At 42.0% G+C, this 24,065-nt stretch overlaps 1 protein-coding gene across 1 annotated transcript in view; it reads left to right on the top strand.

Annotated features, from left to right (window-relative positions):
- The window catches only part of fat2 (FAT atypical cadherin 2), a 73,882-nt gene extending 53,897 nt beyond the window's left edge, over positions 1–19,985 (top strand). The window contains exons 21-29 of the mRNA XM_069532058.1: positions 741–1,338; positions 1,468–1,668; positions 4,036–4,193; positions 9,014–9,467; positions 11,206–11,356; positions 13,078–13,183; positions 13,282–13,430; positions 13,534–13,814; positions 16,880–19,985. Of these exons, the coding sequence (XP_069388159.1) occupies positions 741–1,338; positions 1,468–1,668; positions 4,036–4,193; positions 9,014–9,467; positions 11,206–11,356; positions 13,078–13,183; positions 13,282–13,430; positions 13,534–13,814; positions 16,880–17,376 (2,595 nt within the window). The 3' untranslated portion in view covers positions 17,377–19,985. The remainder of the gene's footprint in view (positions 1–740; positions 1,339–1,467; positions 1,669–4,035; positions 4,194–9,013; positions 9,468–11,205; positions 11,357–13,077; positions 13,184–13,281; positions 13,431–13,533; positions 13,815–16,879) is intronic.
- Positions 19,986–24,065: the final 4,080 nt, after the last annotated feature.

Here is a 24,065-nt window from a genome sequence, read left to right as displayed (position 1 = left end):
TTCAACAATGTACTGGAGAGTCGCCAGTAATTTATTATTCTTCATCGTTGACTGGATGTGGAGTCAAACCTGCTCCTTGTTAGATCCCACTTAAGTGGACAGTGTTGTCCTTCAGGGCTCATGAAAACCAACTTGTACAATGAAGACAGGAACGTGCGGCGCTGTGAATACAGATCTCAACTGTTAATATTGTAAGAAAGAGTTCATCCAGAGTCCTTCAGTCGAGTCGTGAAGTTTATCGTCGTGTCTCTCAAGTAAAAATACCAAGAAAAGGTCATTACGAGGTCGCAGTGTTCGAGGCTTTTGAAGAACTGAAGGCATTTCTGAGTACAGCTGCAAATTCATGTTTGTGGATGTCATGCCGTGGATTTCTGTTGGCCTGTCTAAATGTTATTTGGGGTTTAACACAGCTGATTGATGCTGTTTTGGAAAATAGCTGCATGTTTTCACCTTATCAATGTTTTGAAAATGTGTTTTTCTGCCCGACCTCCCCTCCGGTGAGTGTTTAACTCCACAACACTGAGAGACTCACGGCGCACAGACGGTTCAGCAGGCGAGAGAAAGTGTAATCAACATCCTCAGTGCTGCAGTGAAACTAATCAAACTGCATTATATCAGTAATGTCTAATAAAAGATAATTATCTATAATATTTACTCTTTTTTTTCAGCTGTTACTTTGTAGTCTCGTCATCTGGTTCCTTTTTCAGATGCCTGAAAATGTCCATCTCTCCTCCCTTCAGGTGACAGACAGCGGCCACCCTCCTCTCTCCTCCATCTGTGTGGTCAACATCAACGTCACGGAGCAGAGCAAGTATCCTCCCTCTGTGGTTCCTTTAGAGGTCTTCATCACCACCTCTGGAGGCCTGTTTGCCAACCGGGTCATCGGCAGACTCCACGCCTCAGACCAGGACGTGCAGGACGTCCTCAGCTACAAGCTGGTGTCAGAGAGCCCACCTGGAGGAGTGTTCTCAGTCGACCTCGCTGATGGTAAAATCTGGGCAGATGAAAATCTTGAGGAGGGCTCCTATTCGCTCAACGTCAGCGTGACCGACGGGAAGTTCAGCGTCTGGACCGGGGTCAAAGTTCACGTGTGGGCGGCTGATCAGAGGGCGCTGGACTCTGGCCTGATGCTGCAACTGGTCGGGATGTCTCCAGAGGAGTTTCTGGGAGATCACTGGAGAGGCCTCCAGCGCAGCCTGAGTCAAGCTCTTGGTTTACCCAGACAGGAGCTTCACCTGGCCAGCCTGCAGCAGCAGGACGCCCAGGTCCTGGAGCTCCTTCTGATCTGGAGGCAGAAGAGCGGACTGGTCCAGACTCTGCCGACCAGCAGACTCGCAGGTGATCTCTCACACTGTTCTTTAAAGTAACTGATTCCAATGTAAAACTGGGCTTCATGCGTTATCACTGGCAGTGAGACGAAGCCTCTGTTTGAACGTGCGGCCGCCTGAAACCTTCTCCTTCGTGTAGGTATCATATCAGACATGGAGGACTCTCTGGGCCTGAGCATCCTCAGGGTGAGCCACAACGGCTGTGTGGGCGTCAGCTGTCCGCCACGAGGCTGCAGGAACGCTGTCCGGCTGACAGGAGAGAGGCTCGGCCACTTCACCACCGCCAGAGCTGGTTACATCACCCCCCAGCACACCTGGGAGAGCGTCTGCCCCTGTAACGGTACGTGTGTCACATCACACAGGTTACAGTGACCTTCATAAAATACAGATCCCATTTACTTTAATTACAGCTCTGGTATCTGGATTTCAGTTTGAGGACGAGATAATGTCTTCAAACTGAATCTTCAATCTTTAACACATCATCTCTTTCTAATCTTAAACTAAGTTAAGCTGCGTCTCTAGTTTTATCTTATCTCCTGATTTGTTCTTTGCTTTTAACTGTACTCAGATTACTAACTCAGATTAAGACTTACCTGCTGCAGTAAATCCCTCAGATTTGATATGGGAGGGAACACGTCTGGTGTGAATGTGGGTCCATCGTTAGCTTCAGTTACAGCAGACAGAGCATGCGGCGGCGCCCACTTGTTGGATAGTCCTCCGTGATTTGTGTTGGCATTCCTGTGAGGGTTAGAGCAGAATAAAAGTCGGCGAGGTGCTGTCTCGGTATCAGCTTGTCTGGATTCCGCTGGAACGTTGATATCTTGACGTCTCTTGACTCGACCAGAATAATGATGTTCTGAGGTTTTGAAGATGAGGTGGCGTGAGAGATTCTCAGATTATAACATTAAACACAATCTGTTTAATACTTGATTTGAACAAATATATTTTTCAGTGAGATGTTACTCAAACATGTTCACTGAACTTTCTGTAGTAGAAGGATGAAACCAGTCATCAAACAGCCGACGCTGATGAAGGATAAATGGAACTTTGAGTTTTTATCGCTGAATAAATTTCACCCAAAACAATCGATAGACTTACGATTTCACTTACGAGTTGAAGACGCTTTTTGAAAGTAGGATTTAAAAGTAGTAGTTTTTTTAAAATGACTAATTATGTTTATTTTAATTCATTTGAAACACCCCCTGATGACTGGCTGCATAAACCCCTCCTCCTCCATGTTAGCAGAGGGAACATGAGCAAAATGAAAAACAAAAGTCACGTTAAACAAATGTTTCTCTAAGATGGTTTCTGTAATTTTATGTATCACACTGATATATGTAAATCAATCATCAGTCAAATTTTTAATAGCCCATATTCACAAATCACAATTTGAGAGAGAGAATAAATGAGCAAACTGTGAGTTAAAGAATCTGTGAACTTTTCATTAACAAAAAGTTTGACTATAAAGTTGTATTTTACGCTTTAGACGTTCAAATCCAGCCGGGGGTTTAAACTGACTGATTTTTAACTCATTTGTGTGTTTTTAAATCTTTCTTTGGAGAACCGTTGTGGAGGACGAGGTCAAAATGAAAGTTAGTGAATTCAAATCCCGCTCAAGGAACAGTTGTTTTTCACTGACAGAGTCTGGGAACATGCTGTTACTGAACCTTCCCACAGGCGTCATTAAAGTTTCATCTTAGAACCAGTAAAAAAAAAAAAAGAAAAAGAAACAGAGTTGGAAAAGTTTTGTCTGAACATTAATCCGCTCCCTTCTGCTGCTGGACTCATCATTGATCTGTCCAGTCATGAATTCACTCATCTTCATTCAGTCCCTCTTCCCCTCGTTTCTGCTGTTGATGTTTAAACTTTTATCAAAATTTTCTCTGATTTTTTTTTTGCCTTTGGACATTTTTGTTTTTCAGCTCTTGGCGATTTTTTTCACTTAAAAAAATACACGTTTTTCTTTCTTTCTTTTCTTTTCTGTTCTGTCAGAGGTGGAATCACATTATGTTGAGTTTACAGCGTGTTTCATCTGCACACTCGGCTGTCACATCTGGCCTGAGGTGAAGGTGGAAAAACAACAGACAGATTAGACAAAGGTTTTCTTTTTTTTAAGTTTTGTGGCCTTGAGTGTGAATTTGTTGCCTTCAGAAGTTCAGGTAACAAGGATGTGTGATTGATTAAAGTCAGTTTTATAGAGAGTTTTTTAAAGAGAGTTTTATATTTTACCTGGAAATCTTTTATAACATGAAGTCTTTAAAAGCTACTATAATTTGTTTTCAATACCAAAAAAAATTGCCAAGTTGCTTTTACTTTTAAAGACTGAAAATATGCATCAGGCCAAACTTTACTTTCTGCTTGTGCTGTCAAAATGCAGCATGAATTAAATTTGATCTGAAATACACGATGTGAGCAGAGCAGAACGTTTTGAAGATGGAAAAAAAAAAAAAACTCATTAAAGATCCCAAAAGATATTTTTCAGCATTTCTACACTGCAACGTCTTGTTTTTAATTTGTCGACATATTCTGTGAATACACTTGTTACAAATGTTGGATAAGTTAGTTTTTTCTGCTGTGGAAAAAAAACTTTCTTGTTTTGTTTAAACATCAGGGTGTATAATTTCAGATTATATAAAAACAGAGTTTGAGTGTTTTGTCTGAACATTGTAAAGTAAATAACTGTAATTTCTTTGTTTCTGTGCTTCAGAGACGGCAGTGAGGTTCGATGGTAAATCCTACCTGAAGTACCTTCACGGGATGGATGAGGACAACCATGAATTTAAACTGTCCCTGAAGTTTAAGACTTTTCAGGATCAAGGCCTCATCGTGTCCGCCAACAGCTCCAGTGACTGGGGGGTCCTGCAGGTATTTATCTCTGAGGCTGCAGTTCAGAATATCAAGAGATGATGGTCTGGGTTTAAATGGACACTTTCACAACAGGAAACAAAAAAACTTTCTGCAAGAAACTTCTCTAATGTGACTCGCTTAGGATGCACAGGAGTTTAAAACTGGTTTAAAACCTCATTTATTACCCACAACTTGTGTGTTTTTAGAATAAGTCAATCTCACAAGGCGTCTAATAGTTATTTTTCTTAATGTCAAAATACGTCCCTGCTACACAGAATGTGTAGAGGTGAGCTGAGGCTAGGTGGGTGCACATATCAGCTGCTTTTATTCTAATATGGTCAAAGGATGAACCAGTAAAGAAAACACTCCTTCATCGTCCGTTAATTGAAAAATGTCACAACGGCTCAGAAGATAAACAAAAGGAAATTGCATGACTGTGTGTGTCCTCTCCGCAGCGCTGCCACTTCCATTCAGAAACCAGCTCGTTCTGTCTCACGTGAGACAAAAACCTTCGTGGAAATGTCACAACAGCTCTGGAGAATGAACACAGAGTGCAAAACCTAGTGGGAAGAAATGTAATTATAACTGAAGGAAATGAGGGAAATCATTATTTTCATTCACACACAGGAAGAGTAAATATTCATTGTGTTCTCCTCTGAGCCGGCAGTTGATTTATTTTGCTCTTTGAGTATCGCTGCTGTGGAGAGATTAAATCTCCCCCTAATTTTTGAACAGTGTTAGTGTAATGTTGTTCTTTGACATTAATTTACCGTCGCAACGATAAAATCAGAAAGCTGCTGATTTAATCTTCGTGAGTTCTCGCCAGGGAGCAGCAACGACGTCGAGTGAAGCTTTTCATCATGTTTCCAGCTCAGGTTCATAAATACAGCTGGCTCCACTGCTGCTAACTGATAGCATCTCAAATGTCAATATAATATTTGCTACTTTGAGCCGGCTGTCATGTTATCAGTGCTGGTGTCACGTTCTGTGAAATATTTGATATCTGGCCGACCGATGGTTTTACACTTCATCTAATCTTCGTTTGTCCTTTTCAGTGTTTACTCCCCCCAAAAAAAATCTGGGTCGATGCTGTGAGCGTCACACCTGTTGACTCCGCCTTTGTCCTTTTAGAAAAAACCAACATAGGCTGTTTTCAGATATGACCTCCAGGAAATATCTGGAAAAGTGGGTCAGAACCTTTTTGTCTTTCACGTTTAAATAAAACAGCAGATTATCTGTTCACAACAACTAGAAGATTTCCAGAAAAAATTCAGGTGAGGGACGACGTTTAACTTCCTCTGTGGAGCCTCCTCTTTTTCATTCTGTTTTTAAAACATTTAAAATTCTCCTCTTTTTACGTCCTAAGGTCTTTACTAGTGTGATGATAAGTTGCGTTAACAGCTGTGCGCCTTCACATCGTCGGGTGTTTCTGCCTTTTAATCAGAGACACGTGCTAAGACAAGCCCGCTGCAGGCTGATCAGTGGTGGGCGGATGTCCCCAACATCTCCGGGCACAGTTTCCGGACACTTTACCACATTGAGCGAATCGGACAAGCTTCTCTTTTACCTTTGTGCGGCAGGTATTTGGGGATTTAGGTCCGCACACACTTCAACTTCCACATTTGATCATGTGGCCAGCATCCCTGTCTTGGTTTTTTTAATCCCTGCTTCTCCAGAATAATCAGCTCATCAATGCTCTTTTCATTTGAGAAGTAACTCGTAGCTCGAACTCTCGAGATCATTTGACATGTTTTTTCTGGAATCGTCGAGGGAAGGAGAGATTCATCTTGCTGCCATGATGCAAGGTTTTCTGTTCCCTGTTAAAGGGACACACTGAAAGAGAATGAGGAATCGTTGTATTCCTTGTGAGACATGAATAATTCTCCAAACATATAATAAAAAAAAAAATATCCCGCTTTCCCCATGCGGGCTCCTCTCATTTGCGCGACATCCATGTGTACTCGGACGGAATATTCAATCTTCTTGATTCACGGAAAACTTCAGAAGTAGTGTTCAGTTTCCCGAGGTTCTCCCTCCTGGGTTTTGGATCTCTGCTCGCACATGCAAGAACAGATCCTGTCTGATTCATTGTGAGCAGGAAACGCTTCAAAAAGAATTTTAAATCGTGGTCAACCTAGAAGTCCCTCGTCTTGTATTTTGTGATGACTTCAGAGAAGCTGCCTACAAGACTCTATTTGTGCACTTGGTTTCCCTGAGGCCATGAGCTGCCATTCGTCTTTGTAGCTTCTCGTCAAATGGCCAAACCTGATCAGTATTCTAAAAGTGACAAGCCAAGTCTTTGAAAAAGAAAATTACAAATTGAAGTTCAGACCTATTTTGCTGCAGCTAATTCGCGGCTGATGAAAAGTAAAGGTGACGTGTCAGTGGGAGGAAAACGCAGGAGCTCAGCAGAGACAGTGAATCAGTTTACACAGTCAGGCAGGAGCTCGATGTCTCGCTCCAGGACACCTTTTATTTCATATTTATATGAAGAGTCAAGAGTAAAAGGATCAAATGCACAACTCTCTCTGGATGTCGCTTGGTCTGAACTACAGACTGAATATAAAGATCGACGACAGAACGGCTCCTCAAAAGTGACCTCCTCCATGTTAGTGGATGCACCATGGAGGGAACTGAAGAGAAAACGTACATCACAAAAAGAAAAAAAAGATTGATTGTAGGTTTTTCTACATCGGGACCTCGACACCGAGGTTTTATCCCCCAACCGCTACCTTGCAGACTCCAAATGCCGTCATGTCGTCAGTCTTCATGTACAGAGACAGAACAGCAACACGTAGCCATCGATTTACAAAACATGAGCTTTCAGTGAGTTCAGATTTTAAAAACACTTTTTCAAATGGTTGTCGAGACCAATAAACTATAACTCTTTGATCTAAAGTTAAACATTAATTAAAGTTTTAGCAGAGACGTCCACATATTGAATTCTGTCAGATATATCTTTAAAGGCCGCTCCTTTACTTACACCGCCAGTCAATTTATCGTGTAAGATTATAAATTGTTGTGTTACTACGTCCATCATATACCCCCCCCCCCCCCACAGTACTGACTCTCCACTAACGAGCCAGAGCATGCACATACATATCCACTCAGCCTTGAACAAAGTGAGTAAGAGGTGCTGCACAGCCGCCCACACTCACTGTAACACCTCTGTTTGTGTGTTTGTGTGTGCAGTACATCTCATTCAGGATGAGTACACGACTGCAGCAGCTGTTGTTGAATGTTGAACTCGTTGACGCTCGGAGTCGTTGATTTATGGAATCGCGTAGCACTGAATCTGTGGAGCTTCAGTCCCTGCAGAGTTTGATTTGACACTGTGCTCGCGCTACATCGGCTGAGCTGATTCTATAAAACCCTCAGAGCGTCAGACTGAGATATCTCTCGTCAAATATCCACCACACAAAGCAGCGGAACACACGGTCATGTAAAATAGATGAAAAGACAAGCGACAGACGCCTCTGACGTCTCAAGGTTTTCACTTGTTCTTCTGCCAGAGCTTGAGCATCTTCCTGATAAGAGCCAGGGCTGCTGTCCCCCTCCCCCTCCCCCTGCCCCTGCTCCTGCTATCATTGATCCATGTGAAGAATTCTGCAGGTCCGAACCTCCAAAATGAATCATTCCTGTTTGTTTGTTGGTTTGTTTATTTCTTTCCCCCATCGGCCGAGCCACAGGAAATCAAACAGAAACCTCTGGCAGGGACAGAAAGTGAACCAGTGTGGGCCTGAACGGAGAACAATCTATTCACAAACAAAAAAAATAACTCAGCAGGAAGGAAAATAAAACAAAAGCTTCGGCTTCAAGAAGCTGCATCAATAATGTATCACGGCCTTCGGTTTCTAATGGGGTGATGCTTTGCAATTTGCAAAACACACACTCCACACACTTCCTGTATTTAACAGGGAAGATATGAGGACTCTTATGTTACATAAAGAAAACATGAATAGATAAAAAGCTGCCGGCTCGTTAGTTTGCGAGATCGCTGAGCGAGCAGAAACGTTAAGAGGCTTCCGCTGATGTTGATGAAATGCTCAGTGTGCGTGTGTGTGTGTGCGCGTGTGTGCGTGTGTGTGTGTTTGGCGTTGTACACGGGAAACATCGGCAACACAGGAAGCTGCCAGCGAGTAACACAAATGACTTGTCAACAAAGCAGTCGTGTTTACGTCTCCTCCCTCCACAGACGGAACATATCGTATGTGATGAATTACTGGAGACACTGATATTGTTGTTTTTCTCTTAATCCGATTTAAGTTTTAGAGTCTGTGATTTAAGTCAAAACATGGATCTAAAGATTAATTCAGCTGTATTTGAAAAACTGTATTTCAACATAAGGAAGGTCTGATGTTAAATGACCCTCATTGAAAGTTTAAATTGATGTTTAACCTTGTTTAATCAATAATTATCATGTCAAAGATTTATACATTTTAAGTACAATGGTTGAGGTTGATGCTTTGGCAACTTGTTTCCACTGTTTCTCTCAACACGACAACTGAGATCAGGACAAATTTACAATCAATTCACTGTGACTCTCCAGGCTCCATTATTCTCAAAGCTCTTTGTGTTTATAAACCAGAAAAAAGACTGAACCCTGCAGTTTACATGAGTCTGAGATTAATCTTCAGCTTCGACACAGCTGATAAGAGTTTACTAGATCTTATCAAACTTGACTTAAGGGTCCGACTCTTTCAAGGGTACGTTCTTTCATTAAACCCAACTTGTCGTTTCTTCTACTGAACAACAAACTTCTGCTTCTTATCTTGTTGTTTTAATGAATCTGTGAATCGTTAACCTTCTGCTGTCTGGTCCGCATTCTCCGTCCTCAGCTGACCAGTGGAGAGCTGCTCTTCAGGTTCAGCTGTGGAAGCACCGCTCCCGGTTCGCTGCTCGTCAGATCCGCTCCGGTATCAGACGGCCGGTGGCACAGCGTCCTGCTGGAGGTCAACTCCACCGCCCTGAGACTGACCCTGGACCAGCAACACCCGACCTCCACCGCCCTGACCGAGCCGTGCCGGATGATGCGCTCCCACGGTGCTCTGCTTTTCGCTTCGCCCGCTCAGGGCTCCCCACTGGAGGTCCAGGGGCACCTGCCTAATTTCAATGGGTGCCTGGAGGGCCTGGAGCTGAACGGTGAGCCAATCAGAGTGGGCGACGCGTCGGAGTGGACGGGGTCCGGACGCAGGAGGGTGTTCGGAGTGTACCAGTGCTGCAGCAGAGCAGGAGCCTGCGACAACAACCCGTGTCAGAACGGAGGAGTCTGCGAGGAGGACGCTACTGGAGGTGAATACTCCAATAACAAAACTTTTTAATTGAATTAACTTGACCTAAACGTGAATACTGACAGGAAGGTACAACCGGAAACACCTTCTACATACTGAAATCATAAATGTCAGATGTTGATAATAACTTACTGCAGCTCACATTGATAGTTATACATCATTTAATTCAAGTCACTATTTAACCCTATTTAATATATAGATTATTTTTAATCCCAAACAACATTTCAGATGAAAATGTGGATCCAGTGAAGCGAGCAGGTCGAACTGACCGCTCACCTTTTGTCCCAAACTGCTTTGACTCAATCCCACGAGCACACGCCCTCCACCAAATAATCCAGTTCGTCCTCTCGTTCAGACTCAAACCACAACTCTCAATATCTTGACCATCGATGGTCACATGCTCGTTTTAGGTTATCACTAATTGGTATTTACTTGATCAGTTATTGGCAAAATACAATAAAATATAATATTAGTATCAGGAAGATTTGCAACCTCCTTTTTTTGCATTATGTTCCAGAACAGAGGATTTCTGTCAGCTTGACTTATTATTTCCTCAGAATGGCCGCTGATAAGCTCACGCCTGCAATGTTACAGATAAAAGAGCAGAGGCTTTAAAATAATATTATTCTCATGAGCCTGTGTGAGTCGGGGGAAACGAGTGCAGCCAATATGTTCCTCGTGTTGGAAGGTGGATATGAAAACAAGCTGCAGATACAGATCTCTGTGATTTGTAAGAAGTGCAAACAAACGAAACCCAAAAGCTTTTATCAAAAAACCTGCCGCCTGTTGGTATTTCTTTACCTGTCAGGTCAGTGAACTGCATAATTTATTATTTTCCTTTAGTGCAACAAGAAAATGTCCCCGGTGTCTCTGTGGACACGAGACAGCAGGTTCCAGTCTGGCTTCACTTTCACTTTATTCACCATCCTGTCAAATCACATTTCAGTTATGCTACAGGCAGAAATTCTGGGTGCGAAGATAAATATCATTTCCCCACTGATCCTTCTGGGTAAATAAAATGTGAGCGGACAGGTGGCAGACACCATGAAGGCCCTGGTCGTTTCTTTTAGTTTTACTGCAGAATATTAAGTTGTTCCCAAACTGTGTTACTGAGGATTCAGAGAGAAAGATGAAACTGACCATGTTCTCTGCATCTTTTACTAGTTCAGACTTTGTTTAGGGAACCGAAGAAACGTCTTTTTAAAATGATATTAACACGAGAAACCATGTGTAACAAAATAATCTAACATCTTAAATCCACCACTCTCAAACTTTTGGATCAGAGCAATCTCCACCTGCACAGAATATATCACAGTATTATTTGACGTGTCATATGCAGCAAAGTTTATATCTTTAGTTTATAAATAATATCAAACACTAAATTTGATATCTAGGTTTCTCGTCCATCTGCTTTGCTTGGTTTCCTTTGTCCCTGACTGTTTTCACCTCGTGTGAGTGTTAAGAAAAAAACTCTTGAAACGTGATTTCGCTCTTTAAAGATCAGTGAAACTATTTCAGACTTGATATCACGTTTTGTTCAGTTTATCTGCTGGAAGGATAAAAACAACTGGTGACAACTGCCGATTTTTATCTTTAAATATCAAAAACACTCTCGTGCTCGGCGGCCGGAGCCAAATGACCTTTGCTTTGTTTATTTACTGCCCGTAGGGGAGACTCGCCGTAGCTTTGATCAGTCGCTCTTGTCTCAGACGTCTGGGTGTGATTTGTTTGCTCTGCAGAGCCACGCTGCAGGTGTGGGGGACTCTTCCACGGCGCCCGCTGCGAGCTGGACGACCCGTGCGCCTCTCAGCCATGTGCCCACGGCATGGTGTGTGTACCCAAGGCTGAAGGTTACATGTGCAACTGCTCTGTGGACAACGCTGAAGCACGGTAAACACACACACACACACACACACACACACACACACACACACACACACACACACAGAGTAATGTATTCTTTACTTAAACATTTTAGTTTAGTTGGGTTTTTTAAGGATTTAACGCCACTATTTACTTGTTTTTTCGACTGTTATAAAGAAAATGGATAATAACTAATAATAGAATTTAAAATATTTGTATTTTTATTTATTTTTCTACCAACTCAAGACCATAACCAACAGATTAATTGATGATGAACATTTTTATTTCTGCCCAACAAAAGACTTCGTGCACACAATTAAAATGAAACACAGAACAATATTATTAATAATTCCAAACACAACCCAAATTATCGGCAGCATCATGTGGAATACATGCTCACACCTTGAATTTGCATGTGTGTGATTGGACAAACACAAACACGCAACCAGCTACTTTTATTCCGCTCACATCACCAACATCTGCCAATTAGAAGAGTCACGTTCAAACGAGTTTACTGCAGCATTTGCATATTCCTCCTTTCATTAAGTCCCCCTGTGGAACTGCGTGGCTCCTCGTGGGTGTTAACAGCGCTCCGTGTTCCAGGTGAGGTTTATGAGAAATGACCACCGGTGAATCGTAGTTGCAGCACGAGGGTGTTTGCTTTGTTCCTTGTTAAACACACAGATGTGTTATCGCGCCGTGATGCGGACAGATCATTATCTTAACACGTGCGTCACTGTCTCCGCTGTGGACGGCAGCACATCGGAGGAGAATGTGATGTGTGCTGTGTCTTTTTTCAGTCATGCATCGAAAACACAAAGATACAGGACATCCCCTCCAACTTGATTTAAAAAAGCTTTTCACTCTTTCCACAGTAATGAGCCTCATAGTTAAAAAAGGGAAGATGCATTTTGGTCTTTTGCTGGAATGCGAAAGCCAAACAAGAAAGCTTTCTGTCAGCAGCGCAGCAGCTGCACTTAACAATCAGGGCTCCACCAGCAGGTCCTCGGGGTCACGTTTCGTGCCTGGATGTGGAAGATGGAGGGCCGCGGTGAAACTCTGCGTCCTCAGCCAAACCTTCACTGCGGGAACAAGCAGCCTCTGAGCTGCTCTTCACTCCAGCGCTCTCGTTCACAGACAGTCCGCAGCAGAGCGCTCACCGACGATAACCGAGAGAGAAAATGTTGGATTTTCTGCAAAACGTTCAACATTTCCATGAGTTACACGTCTGAGAGCGAGAGAGTGAAATCACACTGATGTAAAGAGTCAGTAAATCAACAGCAACTAGTTTAATAATCAGATCATTTGTCCATTTTTACTTTTTATTCTTTATTATATTCAGACGGTACATTGGAATATTCAAATTAATATATGATACTCAATTTATCATTTATTATTGTTATTCACTGTTAATGAAAAATGACTGAAAGGATTCATCAGTTAAAACTGCTGCTGATTAATTTCCTCTCAATTAACGAATCAATCAATCGACTTATCGCTGCGGCTCTGAATTAAATTGAACGGGGGTGTCGTAACGTCGTCACAGCGCATCTCAATTCTCACACTCGCTCTTTCGTCACTGACGTGTCTTGACGACATGAACGCCCTCAAGTTGAAAACATGGGAATCTTTTACACCCGACATGTTTTACAAACAACATAAGTACAAGACTCTGAAACGACAGTTTGTTAAAAATCCTTCCTGTCACATCTTAAACGTCCTCAATCAAGCGTCCTCTCCTCCTGCAGGTGCCACAACCACATAGACGTCTGTTCACCGAACCCATGTCCTGGAGGTTTTGGCTGCAAAGTCACCGGCAGCTTGATTCACTGCGAGCCACTTCCTAACCCTCAGGTCTGTAAGAAATACAAATACTGAATTCATATGAGGCTTTGTGTGTTTTATGGAACTAATTTAACTAAGTCTCTATTGTTCCTTTTTGAATAAAAAAGGTAAATCCAATGATTGGCTACGTGGAAATCATGGAGATCAGTGCCAGCGTGCTGGGATTACTGTTTCTGGTCGGCATCTTTGTTTGCATCAGGAAACGTTACGTTCAGCATAAGAAGAAAAAGCCGGCCTGTGTCCAGGACTCCAATGGGTACGAGATTCAGTCTTCAACGTGTTTTATGTTTAAGACGGAGATGTTGGAGACAATAACGTTCATTAACAAAAAAAATAAACTTCTCTTTTGACGCCCGCAGGTATTTCCAGCCCAATTTGGCGAAGAGCCTCAAAGCCAACAACCAGGAAGCTAACCCCATCGAGATGAGCCAGCTGGTCGGTCCCACCAACGACCTCGACCACACGCCGTTCAGGTCACTTCGTCCCTGCAGCCAGATCGGTTTGTGCGGAGGCAGGGTTTCTCCTTCAAAGACGCAGGGGCCAGTTGTGTGTAGTGTGGCCCCCAACCTCCCTGCCAGGCCCCCGTCCAGCTCTGACAACGACTCCATCAGGAAGAACCACTGGGACATGGACTATGAAGGTGAGCTTGTGTGATTTGAGGATGATAGACATGACAACATGTGCATGTTATTGTGGAGCAATAAGGTTTACTAAGGGAGTCCATTTAGATATAATGTTGTATATATTTCTAATTTTTTTCATTTTAGGGTTTTCAACAAAAACATTCAAACAGTTCACTCAAGTTTTTGTTTCATTCGTATTAAAGCTCGTTAATGGTCAACACATCATTTAGGCTGATATATCTGTTAAGATCATTTTTATCAATGTTGAGAAATACTATTACTACAGTAAAATGTTCAGTGTTGTTTTGCTCTCGATCAATTTAAATAATTTATTTGCATTGATAGCTCGCTACTTAAACAGTTTTCATTCAAGTGTTGGGTATTTTAATAATAGCGAAGGAAACCGTACACATGACCAATTTAAAGTTTGAAAAAATGTCAGTGAAATATTGTAAAATATTCTGGTTACCATCACTATTTGTGTTTTTTTTTAGATACCGCAACAATCACAACATTGAAATTATTTTCAGTTGGGTTGTGATTATTTGGGAAATCAAATATTATAAATCATGTGTCTGAAATGAGAATATTTTCCCAAACTGAGAAAAGCTAATGTCAAATATCTGTATTTTCATTGATTGTGTCTGTTTGCAGTTAGTCATTAGACCAGTTCATTTCAAATATGACAAATTGTTTAAAACAACATTAATTTAAAAAATCTCCTGAGGACATTCCTCTGCACTGAAGAGGAAACACAAACATCACATGTTGGAAACCGGCTGAACGATTCAGTCATTCAAGGTCAATGGAGACAAGTTTATTGTCATGCAGAGCAGTGCATCTTGGGAAACACCACACTGCCTGTCAACACGCGAACCTGATTACATTCAGGAAGATGAAACAATCGCAGACGAGGCCGATTAGATGCGATAGCATCAGGAAATAACAAAGCGATTTCTCCGTTTCATCTCCCTGCTTCTTTGTCCTCCACTTTCTCTCTCTGATTGTTTCGCTCTTTCATTTCCCTCACTCCTGTTTTTATCCTACATTTCTCTCATTCTATATTCATCATGGACTCATCTTTTCAACTTCCTGGTTTTTGTCCTTAGTATATCTTCACTCGCTGGCAGGAACATTTTCAGGATGATGTCCAGACTTACGTCTGAAAGCAGCTTAATTCTAGGTTTTAATTATAAATCCACTCAGAGGATTTTATGAACCTGAACTCGACCGCCTCAAAGTTCAAGTTGTGGAGGTTTTGACCTTTCGCTGCAGTTTTGTTGACGGACAGGAGGAGATAACATGACAGTACATTTCAGAAAAGAAGGCGACTGCTAACCAGCAAACAAGCAAAGATAAGAGAGATTAAAGATAAAGATCTAAAACTGGTTTTCTTCCTTCGTCCCTTGTTTCGATGTTTCTCACGTTCCTCTTCTCTGAACTCAGGTCATCCTTCCCCTCCTCCTCCTCCTCTACACTTTTTTTCCTCTGTTACACCTACTTAACCTTGTTTCCCACCTTTCTCCCTTCATTTATCCCTCGCTTCAATCCTCCGTGGTGTATTTGTCTCCTTTTGTCTTATTGTTCTCCTGTCATCCTCTGTCTCTCTCTCTCTCTCTCTTTGCGCGCAGCATCATTTTTCTTTCATGTAACGGATCAATATGACCGTGACACCCTGTGCTATGTTCTCAGGACAGATGACGAGAGGCAGATCAGGCGTCCGTCATGCCATCGTTCCCCTGACAACGCGTGCCTGGCAGGTCGTTCGTCTGCTTGACCTTATCTCAGAGAATAAAGGACACATTGCTGTAGCTCTTCACTTGTTATCCAGCTCGTTGTTAGAGGGGACAGCGATGGAATCCTCTACACTTTGCTCGCGCTTCACCCTGTGACCTCAGCACTGACTCTTCTATCATGGTCGCCCAGACCTCGTCCGTCACTTGAGCAGATCGGAACATTTTGCTGTCGGAGACGTCCACGATTGGGAACAATTCGCTTTTATTGAGTCGGAAAATGTCAGCCGCCATGAAAACGACGTCTCAGAAACATAAACATGAGAAAAAACATCAGGGTGATAAGAACTAATGACAGAAATTGTATTTGTACACTGAAGTCAGCCTTCCGCGGTGATCAAGATGCATTGGATTCACTTTCATGAAACATAATTGGAGGAATATAGACTTAGAAGTCAAAGCCAGTGGAAAACAAAAGATTACAGAAAGTAACTCTCAGACTTTTCTGCATCAGGAGATTTAAAAACAAAAATCCAAACTTGTGTTTTAAGATAAAGTGCCTCTGACGTCTGTAATCGATGTTGCAGCCTGCGGCAGCTCACTGCTTTGTTTTCTGCAGCATCAGAATCAGAGCTTTTGTTCTTAACAAGTTTTTGAACTGTGGAAATAACACGAGCAGAGATTCTCTCTTTCTTTTTTCTCTTAACCACCATTTCTTTCTACATGTCTCTTTTCCTGTGATCTTTATCATTTCAACAAACAAACGCAGACACCAATATTTCAATGAAAGGCTCGTGTCAGTTCTGTTCATCCAACCAGAGTGAAAGTGAAAAGATTCTTCTTCATCATTAGAACTGGTTCTGGGTCAATAAGTAAAACAACTTCAGAGATTTCTCTTCTTGAGACATTTCTCCTCCTTCTGTTCTTCTAATCAAACCCACAACTCTTCACATCTACAGTGAAGGATTTAATATGCAAATATTCAACGCTTTTCTTAAACCCTTCCTCTAATCCGTCCTGCCCCAGTGTTTATGAGTATTAATAATAATCTCCCTGCGACGAGGGTTTGAGTCGATTAGAGCTGTTTGTTCAGTTTGCGGCTGCTGCTCAGAGTTGATCTCTGCGATAAGTGTGGAACTGCAGAAACACTGACAGACTACAGCTCAGAGTTTTGGTGACAGATCCACTGCAGGTAGATTATGAGACTTCAGATGTCAGACAACATGATTGATTAGTCGCCTCAATAATCCAATATTCGCCAGCACTAATCCTAATTTAATCTCGTTATTACAGAATGTAATTATCTATAGAAAAATAACCAAAAGAATTTTTTTTCCCTCTCTCCTCAGTGTATCCGGCGGATCCCGACTACTACGGCCGCCCGTCGGTCCAGGAGTTCCCTCAGTTTGACATCGTAGAGGACACGTACTCCAACTCCACCATAGACTCGCGGAGGAACTCTAGATTCAACGGCTTCCCCTTCCCACTGGACCGCTGTGACCGCCGCGCCCCCCTCCCTCCGTGCTACAGCAACCAGAACCTGGACAACTTCCTGGGTCCTGACGGACATCCCCTCCCGGGGTCCCAGTGCCCCAACGAGTACACGGCCATCAGCTACTACCCCGCCCAAAACACCCGCAGCCTCGACAACGTCTCGGGAGGCTACAAGAGACTCAGCATGCGTCTGAGCGTGGCCATGCCGTCGTACGCAGAGCAAGCCAACCCGCCACCAGCGCCCAACCCGGCCCAGCCACAAACACGACCCGCCGGGCAGAACCCGAGGAGCTACGACAAGTCAAGCATGGTGGGGAGCGACTACGGGAGCTGCGAGGAGGTGATGTTCTAAGAACCAGCCTCAGATCCACTGTCCCACTGCTCTTTGGCAGCTCCGAGTCCTCAGATGAAACCACTGAACTGCAGCTCGTTCTTTTTTTTTTACAGCTCCGACAGATGAAAGCTTCACGTGAAACAAGGGTTCAAATGTCTTTCATGTGTTTGACGCCGTCTTTCTGTGCCAGACGAGCGGGGAGCAAATCAAGACTGCTCCGTTACCTCGGTGGAGAAAGTTCAGCAGAAGTTTTTTGTGCCACCGAGAGGACTCGTTAAGTAGGGTGGTGAAATGTGAACAGTATTACAGACTCGACTGTTTCAAAGTCAAAACAAGGCAAAACCTTTTCCCTTTTTAAGCCTCAACCAGGGAGAGAATCTGACTCGAAACACGTCCAAACAGCCGCGTAGAAAACCACGTCTCCTGCATTAGTCGAAACACAACATTTCACTCATGACTCACAATTGAACGCTACGAGAGCTCGGCACTGTATGATGTCATCAACCAAACAAGAAATGTTTTTGTGATGAAATCCTGAAAAGAGACTTTGTTGAGGGTGAAGAGTAAAAGCAGGTTTCTCATTTCTACATTCTGCTGTAGCAAGTGGTTGATCATGAAAGAAGAACATCAGAAAGAATTTAGGTTTAAAGTCGCGACGCATTAAACGTGACATTAAGCACATTTCATGCAGGATAAACATTTCACTCGACTCATTAATCAGCTTAGTGTCGCTGTTGTTGATCGTCTGTTACGATGATGGGGGCTGGATCCTCACCAAAAAAAAAAAAAAATTAAAAAAAAGCCATAAACACGAGTGACAGTGATGTTCGTCGTGAAGTTGATGTGTTTTAACTTTAAAATGTTTATTCCTGTAAATTCTGTAGATTTTGAATCTCTCTGGTGGAGATGTCGGTGTTTGTGATGAAACTCTGCTTCCTCCTGATAAAAGAAACACTTAATGTGGAGCAGTAGAGAAAACGTCTATGCAGCCATTTTAAATGTGCGAGCTTCAGAAAGAAGAGATTCTTGTTTTGGATCCGGAGCTCGTTGTGCAGAGTGAACGTGTTTTATCAAATATTAGAGTCGATGTTTTAGCCCGGACAGCGTTTTTCTTCAAAAGAAAGTTTGACGGTAAAAAGCCAAAACATTTCTTTTAAAAAGAATTTCAATGACAAACAAGTTTTAATTAATCTGCGTCTCGATTAATCACTTAAAGATTTTGGTTTATGAAACTTTAAAAACTAGTTGAATGACCTTCACTTATCAAATCTTGCTTTAAATCAATTCATTATATGAAATGGAGAAAAACGAACAAATCGTAGAATCTGAGCAGCGTTTATCTGAATGTTACTTCTACTGACTTATCAGTTTTATTATTGATCAATTCAGAAGTAAAAGTATTCTATTCTCAGTGGAGTTTCATAAAATAAACCTGCAGCCATGTTTGTTTACGCACAACATAAACTGAGCCACAGACATTTTTCAAACACTGAACTGAAACCGATCTTTCCAAGCTCTGCGTCTCTAAAACAACGAGTGTCAGCGAGTGATTGTGCTGTTCAAACAGCCGGGATCTGGTCGCTGGTGAATTCCAGTGCAGATAAACTCAGATCTGAAAAACAAATCCAGCTGTTTGGACAGTTTGTGTGCGTGTGCATATATATATGTGTGTGTGTGTGTGTTCACGGTGTTTACTGCTGCTGTGGGGATGCAAAGTATGCTGGGTAATCTCGGAGGTCGCGCAGAGACACATGAGGGAAATGTTCAAAGTAAATTAAAAGTATTTAATTTTAATTGTAACGCAAATACGTCCTCAGCGCTTAAGAGAAAAAGTGTTGTCGCATTTCTGAAAATGTTTCACTTGACCAGAGACGATAAGTTTGTACAATGAGAAGAAATCTTTAAAGACTCTGAGTTGCTCTCCTGCTGTAACAGCACTTTACAAATCACTGCCATGAAAAACCAACCACAACATAATAACATCATAACATCACGTCTCAGAAAAGCCTTGAAAATTAAAAACCTGGATGAATCATATGAACTTTACTCAAGGTTTCACTGCTACCACTGTATTTAATTAAGTTTTCTGAGGAACAACAGACTTTTAAAGATCAGAGGAACTAAAACTAAAATCCTTTCCTTTCTGTTTTACCCGTAAACCAACATTGTTATTGGCGTCACTTTGCTCCTGCTGTTTTCAAATGAACTGTATTTTACTCGGTCACAGTTCGTCTCAACTTTATTCAGATTTTGAATTTTCTTTTGGAAGATCTGAGAATGTGTCACTGATTCCTGCTCAAAGATGGAACACCGTCGCTGTTGTTTGCTGTGGGCTGACGTAGAATAATGTTTGTAACTGTACAAAAAAAAAGATAATCTGCAGGTTTTGTGTTGTGTTGTGTTAACAGTCTGTGCCTGTGTGTTGTTGTTTGTGCAGATTTAAATTCACTTGAATGTGCGTCGACGTTTGCCTTCATTCATTCATAAAGTTTATTTTTTTATCAATGTGGGCCTCCCTGTGTTTTGCTCTGTTCCTCTGTGATAGATTTTTATTAAGATGCCATCCTTCTGTTTTTTGTTTTCAATAATGTAAAGAGAATATGAATAAAGATATTGTCTTCTGTGAACCCGACGGTATCAGACTTCTTGTTTGCCTCGTGTCCTCAGACGAGGTTCAGAAAAGAGAAAAACATCTGTGGGCGTCGTCTTTGTCTGGAGCGAGAACTGAGAAAACGTTAAGCTCCAGACAGGATTAGTGTTATCACAGGAAATCAGGGAATCTGCACATCAGCGACGCGAGTCACAGAGACAGTGAGAGAAATCTGTGTTGGTCTCAAACACACGTAAGAGCAGACGGTTTAAAACCAGATCAATCAGCAGCTTCTCATGAGGGAAGTGGATCAGATAGAGTCGATATTGAGAAGCTCTTAACTTTGAATTAATCAATTATCTTGTAACATGAGCGTTTAAACAGTGAACGAACAGCAGCTGTTAAAAAAACTGGAGCAGCAACGAGCGCTCGTTCATTTCACTGTTTCATTTATAAAATTGTGGAAAATGACCTGTTTGAAAAAATAACTGGATTTGTTAAATGTCACATCAAACAAAAGCAGAAAGTTCTGCATCCATATCAATAATCAGTTAATTGAAGCTGACGCAAGGTTCAGCAGGAAAATAACGAGCAAGTGAATTAATCATCTTTTGTTGGCCTTCAACATCAGGTAGAGAATTAAACAGTTCAGCTCAACTTGTCACTTTCAGAGATAAAGACTTTTGTCTCAAAACATTGAAAGTACAATAAGGAAACTCAAAAAGAATCATTGTACAGGAAAAGAATCAGGATGAACGAACCACAAAACATGAAGCGAGCGGCCAGACGTGGATTTGAAGGAAGGGGCTTAAAAGTGTCTCCAGGAAAAAAAAACTAAGCTGAAAGCAGCAAAGCATTTTCTCAAGTGAGGTTAAAATGAGCTTGGATTTAAAAGCCAGAAGGTTAAAGGCTAATTCAACTGAAATGTTAAAGTAAAAAGTAATCTCGGATACAAGCACCGGAGTCTGTGCAGAAGTGATCGTGGAGCAGAGCCGTGAAACCGATGTCTCACTGATTCATGCACGTGACCAAATTCTTCGTTTATTACATTTTCGATGATAATTATTCGTTTATTTTTACATCATCCTCTGCTTCAAGTTAGCATTTCTGAGATGTGAGTGTGAAAGAAGCAAAGTGCTGTCTTTAGACCCCAGCTGTGGAGCTGCCTGTCCTCCTCAACCAGCAGTCGATCACTCTTTCCATTCCTGTCACACACACACACACACACACACACACACACACACACACACACACACACACACACACACACACACACACAGATAAGTTCACGGAGGCGAACAGAGAAACTCTTCTACACGTTCTTGTTGTTTGTGCAGAAAATGCTTGATTGTCATGAAGGACTAGAGACTCAGTGGATTTCAAATTGCTCACGTCGAGGATGGAAAAGAAACGACGTCCTCTGTGTCAGAGAAATATTTCAGCAGCTGCCTCCAGAAGCTCCATTAACACAACATGAAGATCGAGTCTGATTCGCAATGTCGCTTCTGTTCCATCTGTTCAACCCTCTGAATAAATCACGGCACATTCAGGTGTTTCTTTAATCCTCTAAAATGGATTAAACCCAGAAGTGTTGACAAGTTGACACGAGGATTAGAGAAGAGAAAAAGTGTCATCACACTGAGGTGCCTCCAGATTTCTTGTTTCCAGCTTCAACATATTCTATTTATACAAAAGGTTAAAAATGTCTTGTTCTGACCGGAGGATCTCAAAGGTCGTGATTAATGAAGCACGGTGGCCGAGAGAGTTCAAACTACTTCAAGTGAAGATAAGAGAAATAAGTATCGTTGGCTGTTTTCAGACATGAACTCTGGACTTTCTGTGGACGTGAAGAAGCAGCAGATTTCTTTTCTCACAGTTTGACACGTCCGTCATCAACACGTCCACTGGCTCACTGTGAATATTCCACACATTGTTGCTGCCTGACATGGACATGGACGTCAACTTAACAGTCTCTGGACATTTTAACCAACATAGAATAGAACACACTCGTGTCCTCAGCAGAGTCTGAAGCTGTGGACTATTGTCCCTGACCTGATTGTGTAAGAAGTGATGGAGGACGGCTGGCGACGCCCTGGAGGCAGCAGCGAACACCTGATACCCTCGTGAAGAGAAGTCTGCAGGCAAAATGTTTTCACCAAAAAACACTGAGGACGAATATTTTCAGATTCAGTTCAATGAGTGAAATCAAATCTGACAGTGTCTTTAACACAGTCTCTCCTGTTGCTATTATTTATGAGTTAGTGAGTCCTGTGATAGTTTATTTAAATAATAAAGTTAAGATAAGATACGACAAGATAATCATGTATTCATCCCACAACAGGGACAGCAGCAAGAGTCAAAAATAAACATCAGTAAGAAACACGTAAGGATAATAATACTCAGGCTTCTTTCCAGACGTCGCTCTGTCCTCAGTTTGTAAACTCTGTGAACAGAACTTTCCTTTCTCTCTCCAAGCTAAACAAACCTCACATTTCAAAGAATGAATCACAAATGTTTCCTCCTGAATCTCCACTCACTCAGATTAATGACAATTTCAGAGCTGCTCCTCTCCAGACAAACAACAGCTGAATGTGTAAATGCTGCAGCGTTGCGTTGAGATAAGTCAGTGGTGCAGTGAAACGTTGCAGGAGGAGGATGAAGCTCTCGTCCACATCTCTACACGCTGAGAGCTGAAATAATTATTGCCGTGACTCATTTCCTTTGTATGAATGCGCTGCGGTGAACATGAGCACTAACCACTGTTCCTCCCACTGTCTGCACAACGAGTTTGGACCCGGTTACTTTCAAGTGCACGTCAAACACAGAGTACACAGCAAACTATACGAGGCAGCTTCCATTTGTTCTGCAGCTTCAAACACATCCAGGACTCTGCACACAAAATGTATCGAAATGTTTAATTTGCAATTTTGCAAACCCCAATTTGACGAGAAGTCAAGGGCTCTGTAAATCACAGGGTGGTTATGGGTAAGTAACCATTGGCTTAAACCCTTCGCTCTGATCAGTGAATGTTTGTCGACTCATTTTCTACAAACGTTCACGTTGCATGTAACATATATAATAAATGTTTCATATAATAGATTTCATGTTTTACTCATTTGTTCGTCTTTGTTGGAACGTGTTGTAGCTACGGGTCAGTTTACGAGTTCTGCTCTCGTCTTTAAGTGCTTTTATCTGATGTGAGGGTGGAAACTTTCTTTATGATCAACTTAACTTTATCTACTTTATCTACTTTAAACAAACGTACACATCATTTTCTTCCCACTCCTGCCAGGCTCTATATGATGTCAGTCCACTGAGCAGCAAAGACGATCAAACATCTGACGAAGGTGTGTGTGTGTGTGTGTGTGTGTGTGTGTGTGTGTGTGTGTGTGTGTGTGTGTGTGTGTGTGTGTCTCTATGAATAATACTCAGTGAGACATCAAACAGCTTCAATTATTTCATCACCTCGAGTGTTATCCCTATTATCCACTTAGAACTACTAGTGTGTGAGTGTGTATGTGTGAGGAATTTACACAAAACTGATATATTTGTCATTTTTAGTCATTCATAAAATTCATAAAACCATTTTCAGGTGTTATTCAGTACTTTTCTTACTGTCGGAGAAAAGACAGAACACAAACACGTTAGTTTCATTTCTGTGAATTAAACTAAAACAGCAGTTTTAAATCAAACGTCACTAAAACAGACGGAAAAGCTGCATTTATTAAAACACTTAGTTTATGCAACACATAGAGTTCAAGCTCTTTGTTTACACCACAACATTGATTCCCTCTTATTTTGTTGTTTTCGGCCAGAGCCTGATATGAACCTCAGGAGGTGGAGGAGACCAAACTCAGAGATTCCAGAGAGGATGATAGACCGGGATTCATCAGGGGACACAAACACGATGCAGCTGATGACTCATCTTCTCATTAAACCGTCCACACACTCGTTGTGACCTCCACATTCTCAACTCCTTCATTTCCCCTTCATTTATAGGAGCATGCATGTGTCTGACGTGTAAAACTGAATGTGCGTCAATAACTTCTTATCGTGTGAGAGTGTGTGTGACTTGTTGAGAGTGTGTGTGTATCATAGATTCATGATTATAGACAAA

Source organism: Paralichthys olivaceus, chromosome 9 (genome assembly GCF_024713975.1).
Source record: "Paralichthys olivaceus isolate ysfri-2021 chromosome 9, ASM2471397v2, whole genome shotgun sequence".
In the NCBI taxonomy this organism is placed as follows: domain Eukaryota; kingdom Metazoa; phylum Chordata; class Actinopteri; order Pleuronectiformes; family Paralichthyidae; genus Paralichthys; species Paralichthys olivaceus.
The sequence above is the reverse complement of the archived record's forward strand: the minus strand, read 5'-3'. Positions and strand labels throughout refer to the sequence as shown.